At 34.8% G+C, this 15,977-nt stretch overlaps 1 protein-coding gene across 11 annotated transcripts in view; it reads right to left on the reverse strand.

Moving 5' to 3' along the window:
- Positions 1-15,977, reverse strand: part of LOC135214905 (uncharacterized) — a 119,930-nt gene that overhangs the window by 24,166 nt on the left and 79,787 nt on the right. For 7 of the 11 annotated variants that reach the window (XM_064249361.1, XM_064249362.1, XM_064249365.1 and 4 more), the window contains 2 exons: positions 13,800-13,910; positions 5,774-5,798 (listed from right to left, as the gene is read on the reverse strand). In XM_064249361.1, the coding sequence (XP_064105431.1) occupies positions 5,774-5,798; positions 13,800-13,910 (136 nt within the window). Of the gene's footprint in view, positions 1-4,828; positions 5,028-5,773; positions 5,799-7,362; positions 7,419-8,573; positions 8,603-13,799; positions 13,911-15,977 lie in introns of those variants that run through there. The other 4 variants (XM_064249367.1, XM_064249366.1, XM_064249368.1 and 1 more) reach the window with 4 other exon arrangements.

Below are 15,977 nucleotides of genomic sequence, written 5' to 3' on the forward strand. Positions count from 1 at the left end.
TATTCAATCAATTACCTTCATTTTACAAGAAACGGGAAGTCTCTAGCACAATATTTCGATTATTGGTGAATTTTTGAAAACTGCTTTTTTTTACGTCCGCGTTACGAATTCATGCATCATTTTGTGATATTTTCTGTGTTGCCTTGATCGTTTTACAATGTGTTATATACGAAAATGATTGCAATTTAGTGTACAATACAATGAAAAAATTAACTCGTTAGCTTTAACCGTTTTGCTCACAGCGCGATTTGTATTACGACATTCCGAGGTTACGACGCTTTTCAATTATTTTCATCAGAAATTATTTCCAGGGTTACGATGCATGCTCCAGTTATGACACCTACAAACGCTGATCTGGCAGATAAAATATGACACCAAAAATGCAAAGTAATCAATATTTAAAATTTTTTTGATGAAAAATGCAATAAGAATGCAGTTTACATAGTTTTGAATGCACACAAAGCATTAAAAGTAAGTTTTTCTTAGGATTTTTGATGATGTTCCGGCTTACGACGATTTTCAGCTAACGACGCGTCTCAAGAACGGAAACCCCGTCGTAACCCGGGGACTGCCTGTATTTATATATGATAATGATATTTTTTTTCATTTCTGATGGTTGCATACTAAACTTCAGGCAATGACAAAAAAAGGAGCCAAAAATGAACTCTTAATCTTGAAAACTAAGCGTGCTGTGACTTTTTGAAAAAAACATTTTTTCCGCTTCGGCGCTCACTCGCGAACGCTGCCAGCATATGGGAGACAATTATTAAAATACTGCTTCGGCGTTTAAGGGTTAACGAAGATTTTAAGATAATTGGCCCTCAGCTGGGAATGGAACCCTTTACGCTAACTAGGGACTGCCTATACATAGATGCTTGTGATATGCAAAATATCACTGCTAGATACAAGTAGAAGGCAAAACCTGCACTTTGGGGACAAGAAAAACAGGGTTACTATAATTAAGAAGTGAACCAGACCACTGGTAAATTCTGAACTCTTGACACGGGCATTGAGCCACCTTCTTTAGAACTCATTCTTCTAGGAAGGGTGGTCAGGTGGGTTAACTCCAAGCCAGTTTAGGATACTTGTACCTCCTGCCAAGTATAAGTCTATCCTATTGTTATGACTGAAGGTTTGTTCCGCATTTGAACAAATGACAAATTTTTAATCAATTTGTATTTTTCATAGCTAATAAACCCGAGGCCTTAACGTTTTACTGTCCACCTCTAGCCGCTCGTCTCTCTCTTATTATAATTCCTGGGTTGGGGAAAAGACTGGATTGTCATGAAGTACAGTGCGCAGTCTCTGACCAGCTATCACCTAATATGCGCAGGAGTTGCCAGTTCTCACAGACTCCTTGCTTTACAATCTTTGATTGTGTTAATTGGTTACCAGGTGATGGTTGGGAAGTTATCCTATTGTTAAGACCTCAGATTTGTTAGCTATGAAAATGAAAATTGATTAAAAATTCGTCATATTTTCAATTCCACCAGAGGCAAGTCAGTATGACACGCTCCTTTTCCTAAAACCTTCCTATTTCTTTTCCTTTTTCTTATCCCTCCCTGAGTGCATTAACACAACCAAGTAGAATACATAGGCTATGGCACCAACAAGCATCCTGATGACAACTGAGGTCTGGACAGGAAACATTGTTTGCAAACTTTGCTTGCAAACAATGTTTCTTAGTGTGGACAGGCCTTTAGGTTGATTTAGCTTTATCCGAAATTCACATATAAATAAAGACATTTCTGAAGATAGTCAGAAATGTTCTCAACTTCTGGCTGTAATACAACTAACAAAAAGAGTGAGGGTCTGCTTAATCAGACACCCTGAAATCATTCTCAGCCCATGTGGAAAGAGTGGCTTGTTCATGCTAGGATGTAAAAAATGCGGTCTGTCTGTGATGTTTGCTGTGACATCTAGATGAACCTCGAGTGCTTGTCTTGTCAGCAAAACTGAGTCCCCTTATCACAAAGAGGATTTCCTCTTTAAAAGAGCCTCTATTTTGACTAGGAGTGACAGGCTAGGTGTGTAGGTGTTGAAATTTTGCCCACCTCTAAGAAAGCCCAGTTCACACACACACACACACACAAAAAGAGAGAGGCCTATTTGAGCATATGTAGTTATATTGGGACCACTGCTTTTAGAGGATGACAGGACACAATGAATCTTATTTAAGGAAAGGACCAGGTAGCAGAAACCCTTGCAGGAGCCAGTCTTCAGAAACCCTTGCAGGAGCCAGTCTTCATAGAGTGTAAAGGAAAAAAGGGAATAACAACACATTAGAATTCAAAAACATAAAGCAAGGGTTCTGACAACACAGCTTTGTATGCCACAGTTGTTACTGCAACACATCCTTAAAGAGGTACAGTATATCAGAAAATGTAGAACTATTTCAACAGAAGATATGAAATGTGATCTCATTGTTAAAGCACTCCAACCACACTTTCCATATGAATTGCATTGTTAGAAAGATGAAGTTTGTTGTTTTTGCATTAGGAAACTGACAATGTTAAGTGGATATCTTCCCATTGGACTACATTTTAAAAATCCACAGAAGGTAATGGCTCAAAAAGGAGATTGCTTAGATGACATTCCCTCCTACCGTCTGGGATAAAACAGCAGATGGTGACAAAATTTATTTTTTCCCCCTTAGATGAAGGAAAACGAACATAATTGTTCAGCTGCTAGGTAAGTGGTTCTGTTAAAAGTTAGCAGTTTAATAAAAAAAAAAAACCTTGAAATCTGGAACAATGGAGGGAAGATGCAGATTGGAACAAATTGTCCTCTATTTGTTCCAGTCTTTTAGGAAAGTGTAGGACGGCATAACTGCACTGAGAGGAGCAGGGGCCAGGAGCCCAACCTCCTGATGAATATCACTGCTGCCATATTGTCCAAAACCAACCAAGTATGGGTCCCCTCCCTGCTGCCTAACAATCATCATACTGGCCTCCCCACCTATCAAAGTGGCATCTATGGATAGTGAGGTCAGTTTTGTACTGTTTTGTCAAAGATCCCTTCCAGGCCCATTGACAAAGCATCTTCCTAACTATCTTACTAGGCAAGTGAGGGCAATTGCAAAGTGCATTCCAGGCAGCCAGAGCCAAGCTATCTATGTAATTCAGCCAAATCCTGAGGATTGGATTTACCAGACACAAACTGTAACAGGCCCAGGATTCGTTCCAATTGTTGTTGGGAAAAACTTGACTGAGTAATGTAATATCCAGGTCTTTCCCTAATCTTGAAGCTTTTCAAAAAAAATCCCCCAAATTTCGACCACTGCCATTTTTTAGCCATATTAAAAATCCAGTCTCCCATTGGACAGACTACGTAAACCCGAAACATGCGCTGTAGCCCGGGAAATAATTTTTTATTAATATATTTTAAGAGCAATGTAAACTAAGTCCGACATAACCTGGGGACTGCCTGTAAACAAGTGCCATAAAATCTGCAATTTATGGCGTCATAACAGGCCGAGCTGCGGTTATCGGCGCCAATAATGAGTTATGTCACTACGTACTATATCATACCTCACAGAGGTGCCATCAATCACAGTGTTTTGGTTAATGGCAGTTTTCGCTTATCAGCACGGCACCCCTCTGAGAATGGAACCCCTGCCGATAACTGGGACTGCCTGTACATTAATTATAGAAGTATGCATTCATCAACTCATTGCATTATTCCTAATAGCACATATGAAACCCAAACAATAACTTGTTTAAAATATCTTCTCAAAGCAACATGACTTTTTAGCAATGGCCAAAGGGCATTTCTGTCCTTTGCACTAATAACCAATTATAGCCATTCATTTTTTCAAGAGTAAGTGCACATGAATATGCATATAAAGCTCACCTCAAAAGGAAGATTTATACTACCCATCAAAAAGTTACTGCCTATTGATACTTTCAACCCATATATTAACAATGCAGTGGATTATCAATGCTTTCAATTTAAATTTATATGTATACCATCCACCAAAAGAAATACTATATATTTCTTTTGACTATTATACTGCTATTGAAGCTAAAAATGGTTTATTACGATGTATAATTTTTATTAAAAGTCCTTACTGAAAATTATTATAAAATTTTTTACTCTACAACTGATGAATGACTCAATTTACATTTGACCCATCTGGAATTGCAGTATCAAAACCTGATTACGTATTGCATATCAAACCCTTCCAGGTGGATCACTAGCTGAGAAAAAGATGTTAACATTAATTTTACCTTCAAACCACATCTAGATGGCACTAAATAAAATTTCAGATTAAGCAAATGAAGACACACAGTAACTAACAGGTACTTGAGAAAGATTCCTTTGAAATGTCAAGGTAACTTTTAAAGCAAACAAGTTAAATATATTAGAAAATTTTGATATTAAAAATCCTCTGGCTTCAAAATTTAAATTGATTACAATATTTATGTGACTTCAAAAGAATCAGTCTTACTTTGAAGTAAAAATTAGACATTAATCCAATTTAACTTACCTTATCAAGTCTATCTAACCTAATTTTGAACCAACAGGAAATAATCCCCCAAACCAAAACTTGACACAGACGTTACTCAAGTTAATATACCCACATAATATTTATAGACTGTCAAATACTTCATTTACATATCTTTCTTTGTTTTTTGCTGCCAAAGTATATGAGTCACATCAACACATTGAATCAACATAAAGATTACTGTAAACTACTCTTGAATTTTTGCCTCACCAATCCCAAAGTGAGAAACTAAACCTGTATATTTTGCATAGTAATATTTCATGTATAGTATTAAAAGCTAAATTAATTAACTATCCAATGTTTACCAATCACAACAAAGTGTGTCAAAGGCATTTTAATATAATATAAAATACATAATATATATATCTACATATATATTTATATATATTTAGTTTATCCATATAAGAAACTTTCTGAATTTTTGTAAAACAAATCTCTCTATGAGGTTAACATGCAGGTTTGATGAATTGGGACAGTGGAGTCTTTCTTCTTTACTACCCAGCTTCCTCGTTCAAGTGTTCTGTCAGAAATTAAAAGCCTTGTTTTTAGTACATATCAGCATATAGTTGTAAAAATTGACCAATGGAGCACTTCAAAAAGTGAGCAAGTTAAGGATTCACCTGTATGGAAAGAAGAGGTTTCCTTTTTCCTTTCAATTTATTACCATGGGTAGCATTTGCAGTATCAGTTGCAAGTTGGCAGAATGCCTCTGAATCATTAAAATAAGGCCTGTGATAAAGCAAGAATGATACCAAATCTGGCATGCAACAATCGATTTCATATCACTTTTATCCATCCAATACTTGTAATAATTTTTTCTTACATATATATTTTTACGTCATGATTCACTCTCATGAAATTGTGATGTTCTCCTTATTAAATTCAACTTTTTATTGTGCTGACACTAACAAGGAAATGAACAATACTGTACTTGCATTTTGCAACAGATTCCATACTAATTAGTGTTTGAGGCACAAAGTATCTATGATAAACTAGCATACAAATCACTGTTTCTCAAGAGCCTTAATGTATTACTAAAGGTCTGAACCGGCTGGCTTGGTATTATAAACTACACATTTTTGCACTGATATGGTCATCTGTTGCTAATTGAGAGCCCTACAACATATAAACAGTAATCCTACATCCCAATATCATAATCATGAAGTCTAACAAAATATTTGGGAAAAGATTTTAAAAAATTATTTCCTCTGCAACTCATACATTAAGAATTATGTATCATTCAAGTTGTACCTTTTTAAAACTCACCTAAATCCACAACCTATGATGCTGACTTAAAAAAAAAGAAGTAGTTAAGTTCATCACTCCCTTGGAATCATCCACAACAAAAATGACAAAGGCTTATCAAAAGTGACCCTGACTGCATTTGAGCTAAGAGTAGTAGTAATAATAGTTTAACTAGACCAAAGTTGAAAAAATAAACTTTCATATGGTTGGTCCAATGGATTTATCTTTAGTAATAAAATTCAAATTACAATTTAATAATCGGACCCATTGAAAAAACTGACAAAATTTCCTTAACTGATTTATTACCAAATTTTGGTATTCACTGCTGACTGAAGTTTGGCCATTCCAATGTCATTTGATACTGACCTGCATTCTGTGCATCAAGAGACAGGACCTGGTGGGACATTTATCAAGAATCCACTGTTCAAATGAATGGAATCGGTTTAAGTATGAGGTGATTTTAATCCATAAATTTGGTCTACAAAATATACAGTAGTACAAGCTGAATTTGTTCTTTTTAAATGGGTTACTTTCTGGAATGCTCACAGGCCTGAAATACTGACGAATAGTAAAAAAAAGTTGCTAGATTTTGATACCAGGAAAGACTTCTGTGATCATGAAGCACTGGAATTTGTTTCACTCATGCTGGCTAACTAACCGAAGAGCATTGACCCTTGGAGTATGTGTCGAATGCCCCAATCTATAATGGAAATGTGGGTTCCAAACTTGAACCAAATGTCACAGAATCACCCAGTGTTCAACGTGGCTATATGTTAATTGTAAAAGGATTTTGGGAGTGGGGCAGTAGATGAAGAAAGAAACCTAAATTAGGAGCATGACTGTTACAATGTCATTTTTATTTAAAGTTTATTTTTGCTGACTTTGTGTCCTGTTTTTGTATTTCAGGACTACAACACTATACATAACGACAAAAGTTGCATACACAGATAGAAGGGAGCCACTAGTTATGGAATAGTCCATACTGTACAGTATGCTATGTCTTTTGTGTAATAACAAACTTTCCACATTTACATCACCAAACCCTCAGCTATCGTAAGGTCTACTGAGTTGATGCTTCTAATATTTTACCTAATGTAACCCTGTATATATATATATCCAACTTTAATAAAGTCCTTTCAATTACATTCTTTACTCATGTGCTTGGCCAGAAGGGTTTGTTCTTCAATACATATAATCTGACAAAATCTTTTTCTAGAATTTGTTTCTTTGATTAAATATTAAGTGTTAGTAGAAAACTGGGCAATCAAAAAAGTGTGTCCTTGACAGAATGGCAAGATGCATTTTTCTTTATGGGATCCTTCCCTTATGAACAGGTCACATTCATTGCCTACGCATCTCCCAGATCATGTTGATTAGAGATTAAGTGTCACTATGAAAACTCTCACAAGATTAACAAAGACTCAATACCTTTCTGAATCCAATAAAACAACTAGCAACAGGTGATTGCAGCACTAAAGTCATATGCCATTTCTAAAATCTCTTGTAACCTTCAGTTGGCTGACAAAACACAGTGGTTTGTATTTTGATAACTTTCTAAAAATGTGAAAAGAAAAACTGTATTTGTCTTACACTTCTAGACACTAATACTATTTTAAAGCTTGGAACTATACTTCCCTGTAGTGTGCAAAGCCTCTGCCATAGTCTGCTACAAAATAATAAGAGTACAAACAAAACCTCATGTCTCTGTTCATATAATTTAAATTCAATGAGCTTATGTGTAAACGACAAAATTTAGAGACCTTGGTATGAAAATTGTGGTAGCTACTTCAGGATGAAAAACCTGTACAGGACAAAAGCAAGATCAGTGCATACATCACAGCAAGATTGAAAATGAAGAATTATAACTAAGAGTCATAAAGCTCTTAATTTCTAACAAATAAATATATACATAAAAAAACTCAAAGAGGGATTACTGTACTTGTAAAACTAAATGAAAAAAATGAGTCAACCTCTTTTAGCTTTGAATGATTCAGTTGCATATTTCCATCCTGTTTCTACTGAAGTGTCAACAGTATAGCCTTGGTAAACTTAGTCACATTACTATTAATGCCTATATATGTAACTGTACTGTACTAGAACTTTCAGATTGAAAAAATTATCTTTCATGTTCATGTAGCTTTCCATCAAATATTTATACTGCATGGCTATATGGTAAATAACACTGATTAAAAAATGTCAACTGGAATATGAGTGCCCTGCATTGTTATAAAGCATTTTTCACTTTAACTTCTGTCCTTATAAAAAAATACTTAATTACAAGTGCTGCCAGATATAATTAACAAACAAATAAGAATAGTACTAAAAAGAGGTCCATGATAAAGAATAAAATTAATCAAATTAAGGTAAACCTAAACAGTTTCTGGGTTTAGCAATTTCTAGAGGGCTGTATATCAGAGCTTTTAAACATGCTTTAGTTAGAGGTACACCCATAGGAGCAAAACTTTCGTAAGTAAAAATATTCTGGCTTCATTTAGCATCTGACATTCGAAGAATACATAATACCTAATTTTCTTTTTCACATACACGATAGAACGTTCTGTGTTTTCTTTGAAAAGTTTTTGTACTTTCTGGTAGAGTGCATACTGAATTATACATGCAATTGCATATTATTTCCATATTAATTGTATGCATAATACATATACATAAACTTAGCAGCATCCTCCCAAGCTACTTCCAAACATAAGCTAGAGAATATAAAAACACATTTACTAAACCAGTTGAATCTAAGATTATTCAAAAAAACGCATATTATTAGAGAACTATAATTATGCAGCCTACAGGTGCCCTCTGAGCATTCAGCTTTTTGTCACCTGCCTCATCTGTCGCAGCCTGTAAAGGGGAGGGCAAAAGTTTTTCATAAATTGTACCTGAGGCATCTACCTAGTTATCCGATATGGATACGCTGTATATGTGTATGCAGTTAATAATTCTTACGGATGTGTACACTAGAATCTATGTACAATATAAATTTACTGACTATATATAAATGATAACCCTTCCAACAAATTGTAAACCTACATTAAAATTCTTTCTGCCTCAAGTGACTTTAAATGGTTATGTTGGAATACACATACGCATACAAAAATTATATATACACACACAAGGGTCACCGTAAATGTGCACGCACCATGCTATCCTTTTAAGTGAAATCAGACAATAGATATTAACATAATCTATTCATGTCTTGTTTTAAGTATTTCCAGCGCCGGAGACAAATTTACTTCTAAGCCTTCACAGGAAAGTCTTTCCACTGTACTTGGTATGAGAGAGTCAAGTGTATACTGCAGTGTGGCTATCTATACCTGATGTGCCTTCAAATAACATCCAAAAACACTATTGCACCATTTGCATTCCTTTATGATAACAAAAGGTACTACATTTCAAAATTACTTAACAATTATACACTTTAAGCAGCAAAAATAAAAAATGTACAATTATCTATCAATTAACACAAGTAAAACTGTCTCAAATTACTTCTGCTTCAAAACAGGACTTTGATTCCTCCCTTTAATTATCGTTACTTACTATAAAATCCTTTAAGGAATCATCAACAATTATGGTTTGCCAATCTATTCCTCACTCAAGATACGTAGTACTTGTTTGTGTCTCTCTCTCTTTCATGCACATGTATGGTTTTATCACTTCAGATTAAGATGCTGCAAAAGGTTTAAGAGACATACCAGAGTAGTGGTGGAATACTGAATTTTATGAAATTCTTTCTCTGAATATCAACTTTTCCGATGTATAAATAAATCCAAACAAGTTAGTGCATCTTTGTTCTCTGTGAATTTACATAAATATTGTAATAAAAATAAGCTCAGAATTTGTTAATAATTTTATTTCTCATCTGTTTTTGATATTATGTGAGCTATAATTATAATTCTACAAAATAAAATAAATTAATTTATTAGAAAAACCAAGTATAACTTCATAAAATTTACAATTATCTTTTATAAGAGCCCTCCAAAGGGATTGTCAATAATCATTTTCAACTTCTCCTGGAAGCTAGGGAAAATTTTTTACAATTTTTTTTCTCACACCATGTGCATTTGCATATCTTCTCTTCCCATTGAGGTGTATTTTTCTTAAATTGGCCAATCTTCAAGTTTTGCCGGCCTGGGATGCTGCATATTGATTTATTACCCAGTCCATACAGGGTTAAACAAAGATCATCAAGTTTTCTAAGTATTTTCCTGTGCTTACCACAACACTACTTTGCAAGGACGGATAGAACCCTCTCAAGGGCTGCCCTAGAGTGAGGAGGCATTCTGTCCAACATCACACATTTCATTATTCAAAGGGCAATCAAAATTAAAACTAAATCTTTTGGTGCCAGACGGAAACTGGTTAAAAAAAATCAAGACTATATGCAAGGCCTCTGTAGCATCTGGCATCTAAAGTGTAGATGAGGTGGCGGGTGGTCACCGACCACGCTTGAACCCCGTAACGCTTTCAGTCTTTCTTCCAACCCAGGATTGCTAGAAGGACGATTAGAGGTGGGCAGGCAACGTTAAGACCTCAGGCTTGTTAGCTATGAGAAATACAAACGGATTAAAATTTGTAATTCGTTCATATGAGATACAAATCTGGTTGTGCAACGACAAATGTCTGGGAGAAGAAGCATGATACCTCACCTTGACGAGTAACCATTGACTCTGGAAGGCAAACGACAAATGTAGGAGACCTCATAGAGAAAACAAGGAATGCCTTGGTTTCTTGGATATTGGAGAGATTACCTCTCTCACAGTCATGACCGAGAAGATGTCCGTCAACAACCTCACGACTTCACAGCCATCACTTGAAACATGTCCACAGATGAGAGAAACATACGAGGAAACTCCTGACCTAGCAGGTGAGTGCGACTTGAGAAGACGAAAGAGGAGAAGAACGTCTTGAAGGTCTCATAGCACCTGGACTTCTAACCTGAGGGACCACCACCTTCGACTTCTTGACTGGAGCCTTGTCATCCTTATAGTGAATTCCAACAAGTTGAGGAGACGTAGAACACGCAGGAGACCTCTGAGAAGAGTGACGAAGATCATCTTCCACAGGCACATGAACATGAGAGAGGATCACATCCTCGTACGTGTGGGGATGTAACCTCTCCCCCTAGAGAGAGAGGGGGCTGCACTAAACAAAATATCACCCCGAGCAACTCCCAATACTTCCAAAGACAAATCAATGGAAGAAAAGGAGACAAAGCATCAATGAATGATGTAGCAGTAGGAATAACTCTGGAAGAAGGGGAAGCAGAAGCGTCCACTTGAGAAGGGGGGAATCCTTCCCAAGATGGATGCGTAAAAATATATGATGCTGAGGCTCCCTCTTCTGGTCATTCATCCACTGCACAACAGGCCAGGAACAACACTGGGCATGGATTGGTTACAGTACAAAAATTATTACAACACCTACTGCAAGTTGGATGGGGGTCAGTCAAGGTGGAAGCTAGGAAGCCTGAGCACGTGAACATTGGAAGGCCAGGACACATACGCTGACGCGCCCCCACAACATCTTAGATCTGATGGAGAAATCCATAAGTAATCGCAAAGCATGCACAGATACCAAAAAACACAAGAAAGCAGGAGGGTATCATGGGCTTCCAAAAAAAACCAGCCTGGGAGTAGGAGAGCAAAAGCAAACATCCACTCTCCAAGGCAGTTGAAGAAAGACTGAATGCGTCACAGGGTTCAAGCGTGGTCAGTGACCACTCCACCTCATCTACGATTTAGATGATAGATGCCACAGATTCCTTGCATATACACCCTTGGATTGTTTTTAACTGGTTTCCAGCTGGCACCAGAAAATTTATCCTATTTTTAAGACCAAAGGTTTGTTCAGCATACAAACAATACAGCTTTATACCCAGTTGATGATAAAACAAATAAGACCGCAAGTAAACGTGTGAGAAAGAAAGGATCCTTGAATGGAGAGGTCAACCTGAATCAAAATAAATTACGTTTTTATTCAAATTCATTTCAATCCCTGAAAGCACACTATACTACATTTGACAGCCACAGCCAAAACTAGCTTTTAACTATGGGTGAATTCTGGTTGTCTTCCAAAAATTACAATTTCTTATTAGAAATAGTGGTGACGACATAACACAAATTTTTAATGGCCTCAAGTTAAGGAATATTAAAAGTAGGTTAATTATGCTTTGGTCCACCACATATATAAATATTGCAATATTAAATCAACGTCTATAATAATTTTCAATTAAAATAAATTTAAATATTTTCTTTAAAACATGAAAATATTGGATATGCTTTCAGCTCCCATCAGTGCTATTTGCTTACATGAATGAATAAGGTCCTTAACCTAACTCTAACATTATTTGATATAACAAACAACAATGGAAACTACTATAATGTCATAGACCTTGTGTGTGTATATATGATTAAATATTACTAAAGTTGTACACATTCGTAATAGATATATATATATAAATAGGCACAGTATAATGTGTGAGGGCGCAGAGACACAAAAACATATATTTCCATTTATAGCAGGTATCTTTTCCATCCATCCAATAGTTCTTAAGGAATCTTTTTTTCTGCAAAGAACAAAATATTACTTAACTGCATTAACTTCTTACACTAATTTAAAATTTGATTATTTAATATGATGATGGCAGCAAGTGCATATTAAACTAAATACACTATCTAAAGTGCATTGTTAGTTACAACAGATACCCTTAAAAAAAATAAATAAATAAAAAAAAAAAATAAAAAAAAAAAAAAAAAAAAAAAAAAAATTTAAAAAAAAAACCTTACCTGAGTTTTGCCTGAGTTGTATATTTCTTCATATTCCCGCACTTCTTCCTCATTCTATACGATTTCAAGGCTGATATTTTCACTAGTGTGTATCATTGGAAGCTCTTTTTACTATCATCTTTTTATTCTTTCTACTTTATAGTATATTATTAATCTATTCATTTCTATTGCTTTTCAAGCTTTCTTCAAATAAGTCTAAAAATACAATGTATATACAGTATTCTTTAATATCTTTTCCAGATTTTTATGTCATTCTCAGAAAATGTTCACATTATATACTGTTATTACAAGGTCAAATTATATACTCAATTCATTTTACTTTTGTGTGTTCTACATCAAGGCACCTCACTATGTAAACATCACCTGCATTTATTAAGTTCTTTGATACTATAAAGACATACAGATCTTATGCAAGTTCTTTCTGATAAAAAATCTTCAATGAAGTGGATGGATGGATTTATAAACTTTCAACTTTAACATTTTTATTGTACTTTATATCACTGCAGGCCTATACGCATGCAGCACTTGCTTCAAATACAAAGGACAGACAAAATGACTAAGGCCTTAGTTACTGCTATCTGTATGAAGTACAGTTAGGAAATAATTGTTACTAGTTTGAAATCTATTTGAAAGAAACAGTATCTCACTACTCTGTATAATTATTTTCTAGAATTAATTCATACATGGACCCCCATAGGAAATATCAATTGAAAAACATTTAGCTGAAGCCTGGCCTCTAGTCATGAGTTTACACTGACACAGTACAGTACCACCTTACCCTAAATAAAACAAGGAAAATTTGGCCTACAGACCAAAATATTCATACAGTGTTAACTGGCTTTATACAGTATGCAACTTTTTTTTTTATTTTTGGTTCTGCCATGCACTTCTTTCATATCTATTTCTTTGGATCCATTTCTTTTCTTTTTCTCACTCCATTGGTTTATACTTCAGTTTTTCACTGTCTTCATCTCTTATATTTTAATTTAAAAAAGATTTTTATAAGTTAATCTCCAAATCCTTTCTCTTATCTTCCATAGCTTTGTTTCTCATATCTTCAAAAAATATATGATAGAATATATATTTTGTTTGTAGAATATTTTGACTCCACTGTCTGTTATAGCTTTTCCACAGCACCAAATAGTCCCATGACTTAACACCTAACTGGGCTCCCCAAAGCCATGACGTACTTTAGTTCTTCATGTGCAACCTGCCAGTATTTTGTTATTTTTGTCAAGGTCTTTAGTACGTACCAGAACCGAAGTTCCCCTGTTGCGTGGTGTACCCACCCCTGTTGTCGTAGGCATCATACCCCGAAGACCCGTAGCTTTGCCCGCCCCCATAGTTCTCATAGCCTCCACCACCTAAAAATGGGAATAGCTTTAATTAGGAGCATGATATTGATTCAAGAAAGATTTTGTCATCCAGTTCATTCTAATATACAACCTGAAACTTCATCAGGGACCTCAGAAATACATTTTGGTGTGGTCAGTAAAATGCTTAACAATTACTGTAAGTTAACCCTTAAACGCCGGAGCAGTAAATAAAAAAATGACTCCCGTATGCCGGAGGGGTTTGGAAGTGAGCGCGTAAGCGGAAAAAATATTTTTTTTCAAAAAATCACAGCGCCGCCTTAGTTTTCAAGATTAAGAGTTCATTTTTGGCTCCTTTTTTTGTCATTGCTTGAAGTTTTAGTATGCAACCATCAGAAATGAAAAAAAGTTTATCATTATCATATATAAATAATGCGATATATGATAGCGCAAAAACGAAATTTCATATATAATTGTATTCAAATCGCGCTGTGCGCAAAACGGTTGAAGGTAACAAGTTACTTTTTTTTTCGTTGTAATGTGCACTAAATTGCGATCATTTTGATATATAACACATTGTAAAACGATAAAAGCAACACAGAGAAAATATTATCACAAAATAATGCATGAATTCGTAACGCGCTTACGTAAACACATATTTTTTTCAAAAATTCACCATAAATCTAAATATTGTCCTAGAGACTTCCAATATGTTTCAGAATGAAGACAAATGATTGAATATTACTATAAGCTGTAAGAATATTAGCTTACAAATGCAGTTTTCGGCCATATCTGACGAGCTAAAGTTGACCGAATGTCGAATTTTTTATATATATATTTTTTTTATATGCAATTATTTCGGAAATAAGAAAAGCTCAAACTTTCAAATATTTTTCGTTTTATTCTACATGAAATTGCGCACATTTTCATATATAAAACTCTATGAAATGCCTAATATGAAACGGAGCAAATATTCCGAGAATGGGACTTACGCATTTCGGAGATTTGTGGCGGAGAATCCGCGCGCGGAGGGAAGGAAAGTTTTTTAAAAAAATTCACCATAAATTTAAATATTGTGCTAGAGACTTCGAATTTGTTTCACGATGAAGATAAATGACTGAATATTACTAGACTGTAAGAGTTTTATCTTACAATTGCGTTTTTTTTCGAACCATTTCGGTAGAGTCAAATTTGACCGAACGTGGTTTTTTTTTCTATTTATCGTGATTTATATGCAAATATTTCGAAAATGAGAATAGCTACAACCTTCAACTATTTATTGTTGTATTATACATGAAATTGCGCACATTTTCATATATAAAACGTTATGTAACGGCTAATTTAAAATGGTGCAAACATTACCACAATCGCACGTATGATTTTTTCGGAAGAGTTACCGCGCGGACGTAAAGAAAATGTTATTTTTTCATAAATCACCATAAATCGAAATATTGTGCTAGAGACTTCCAATTTGTTGCAAAATGAAGGTAAATGCTTGAATATTACTAGAATATAGGCGTTTTAGCTTACAATTGCGTTTTTCGACCATTTCGGTAGAGTCAAAATTGACCGAAGGTTGAAAATTTGTCACTTATCATTTTTTATATGAAAATATTTCAAAATTGATAAAAGCTACAACCATGGGTTTTGTTTTTAGTTGTATTGTGCTGAAATTGCGCACATTTTCTTTCAATATAAAAACCGAAATTATGTAACGGCTAATTTAAAATGGTGCAAACATTCCCACAATCGCATGTATGATTATTTTTTCGGAAGAGTTACCGCGCGGACGTAAGGAAAAAGTTTTTTCATAATTCACCATAAATCGAAATAATTGTGCTAGACACTTCCAATTAGTTGCAAAATTAAGATAAATGATTGAATATTACTAAAATATAAGAGTTTTAGCTTACAATTGCGTTTTTCGACCATTTCGGTAGAGTCAAAGTTGACCACCGAAGGTTGAAATTTTTGGCACTTATCGTTATTTAAGTTGAAAATATCTTAAAACTGATAGAAAGCTACAATCATGAGTATTTTTTTTGTTGTATTCTACATACAAATGCGCACATTTTCATATATAATACTCTATGTAACGGCTAAATTTAAAATGGTACA

This window comes from Macrobrachium nipponense, chromosome 46 (assembly GCF_015104395.2).
Source record: "Macrobrachium nipponense isolate FS-2020 chromosome 46, ASM1510439v2, whole genome shotgun sequence".
NCBI classification, from domain to species: Eukaryota; Metazoa; Arthropoda; class Malacostraca; order Decapoda; family Palaemonidae; genus Macrobrachium; species Macrobrachium nipponense.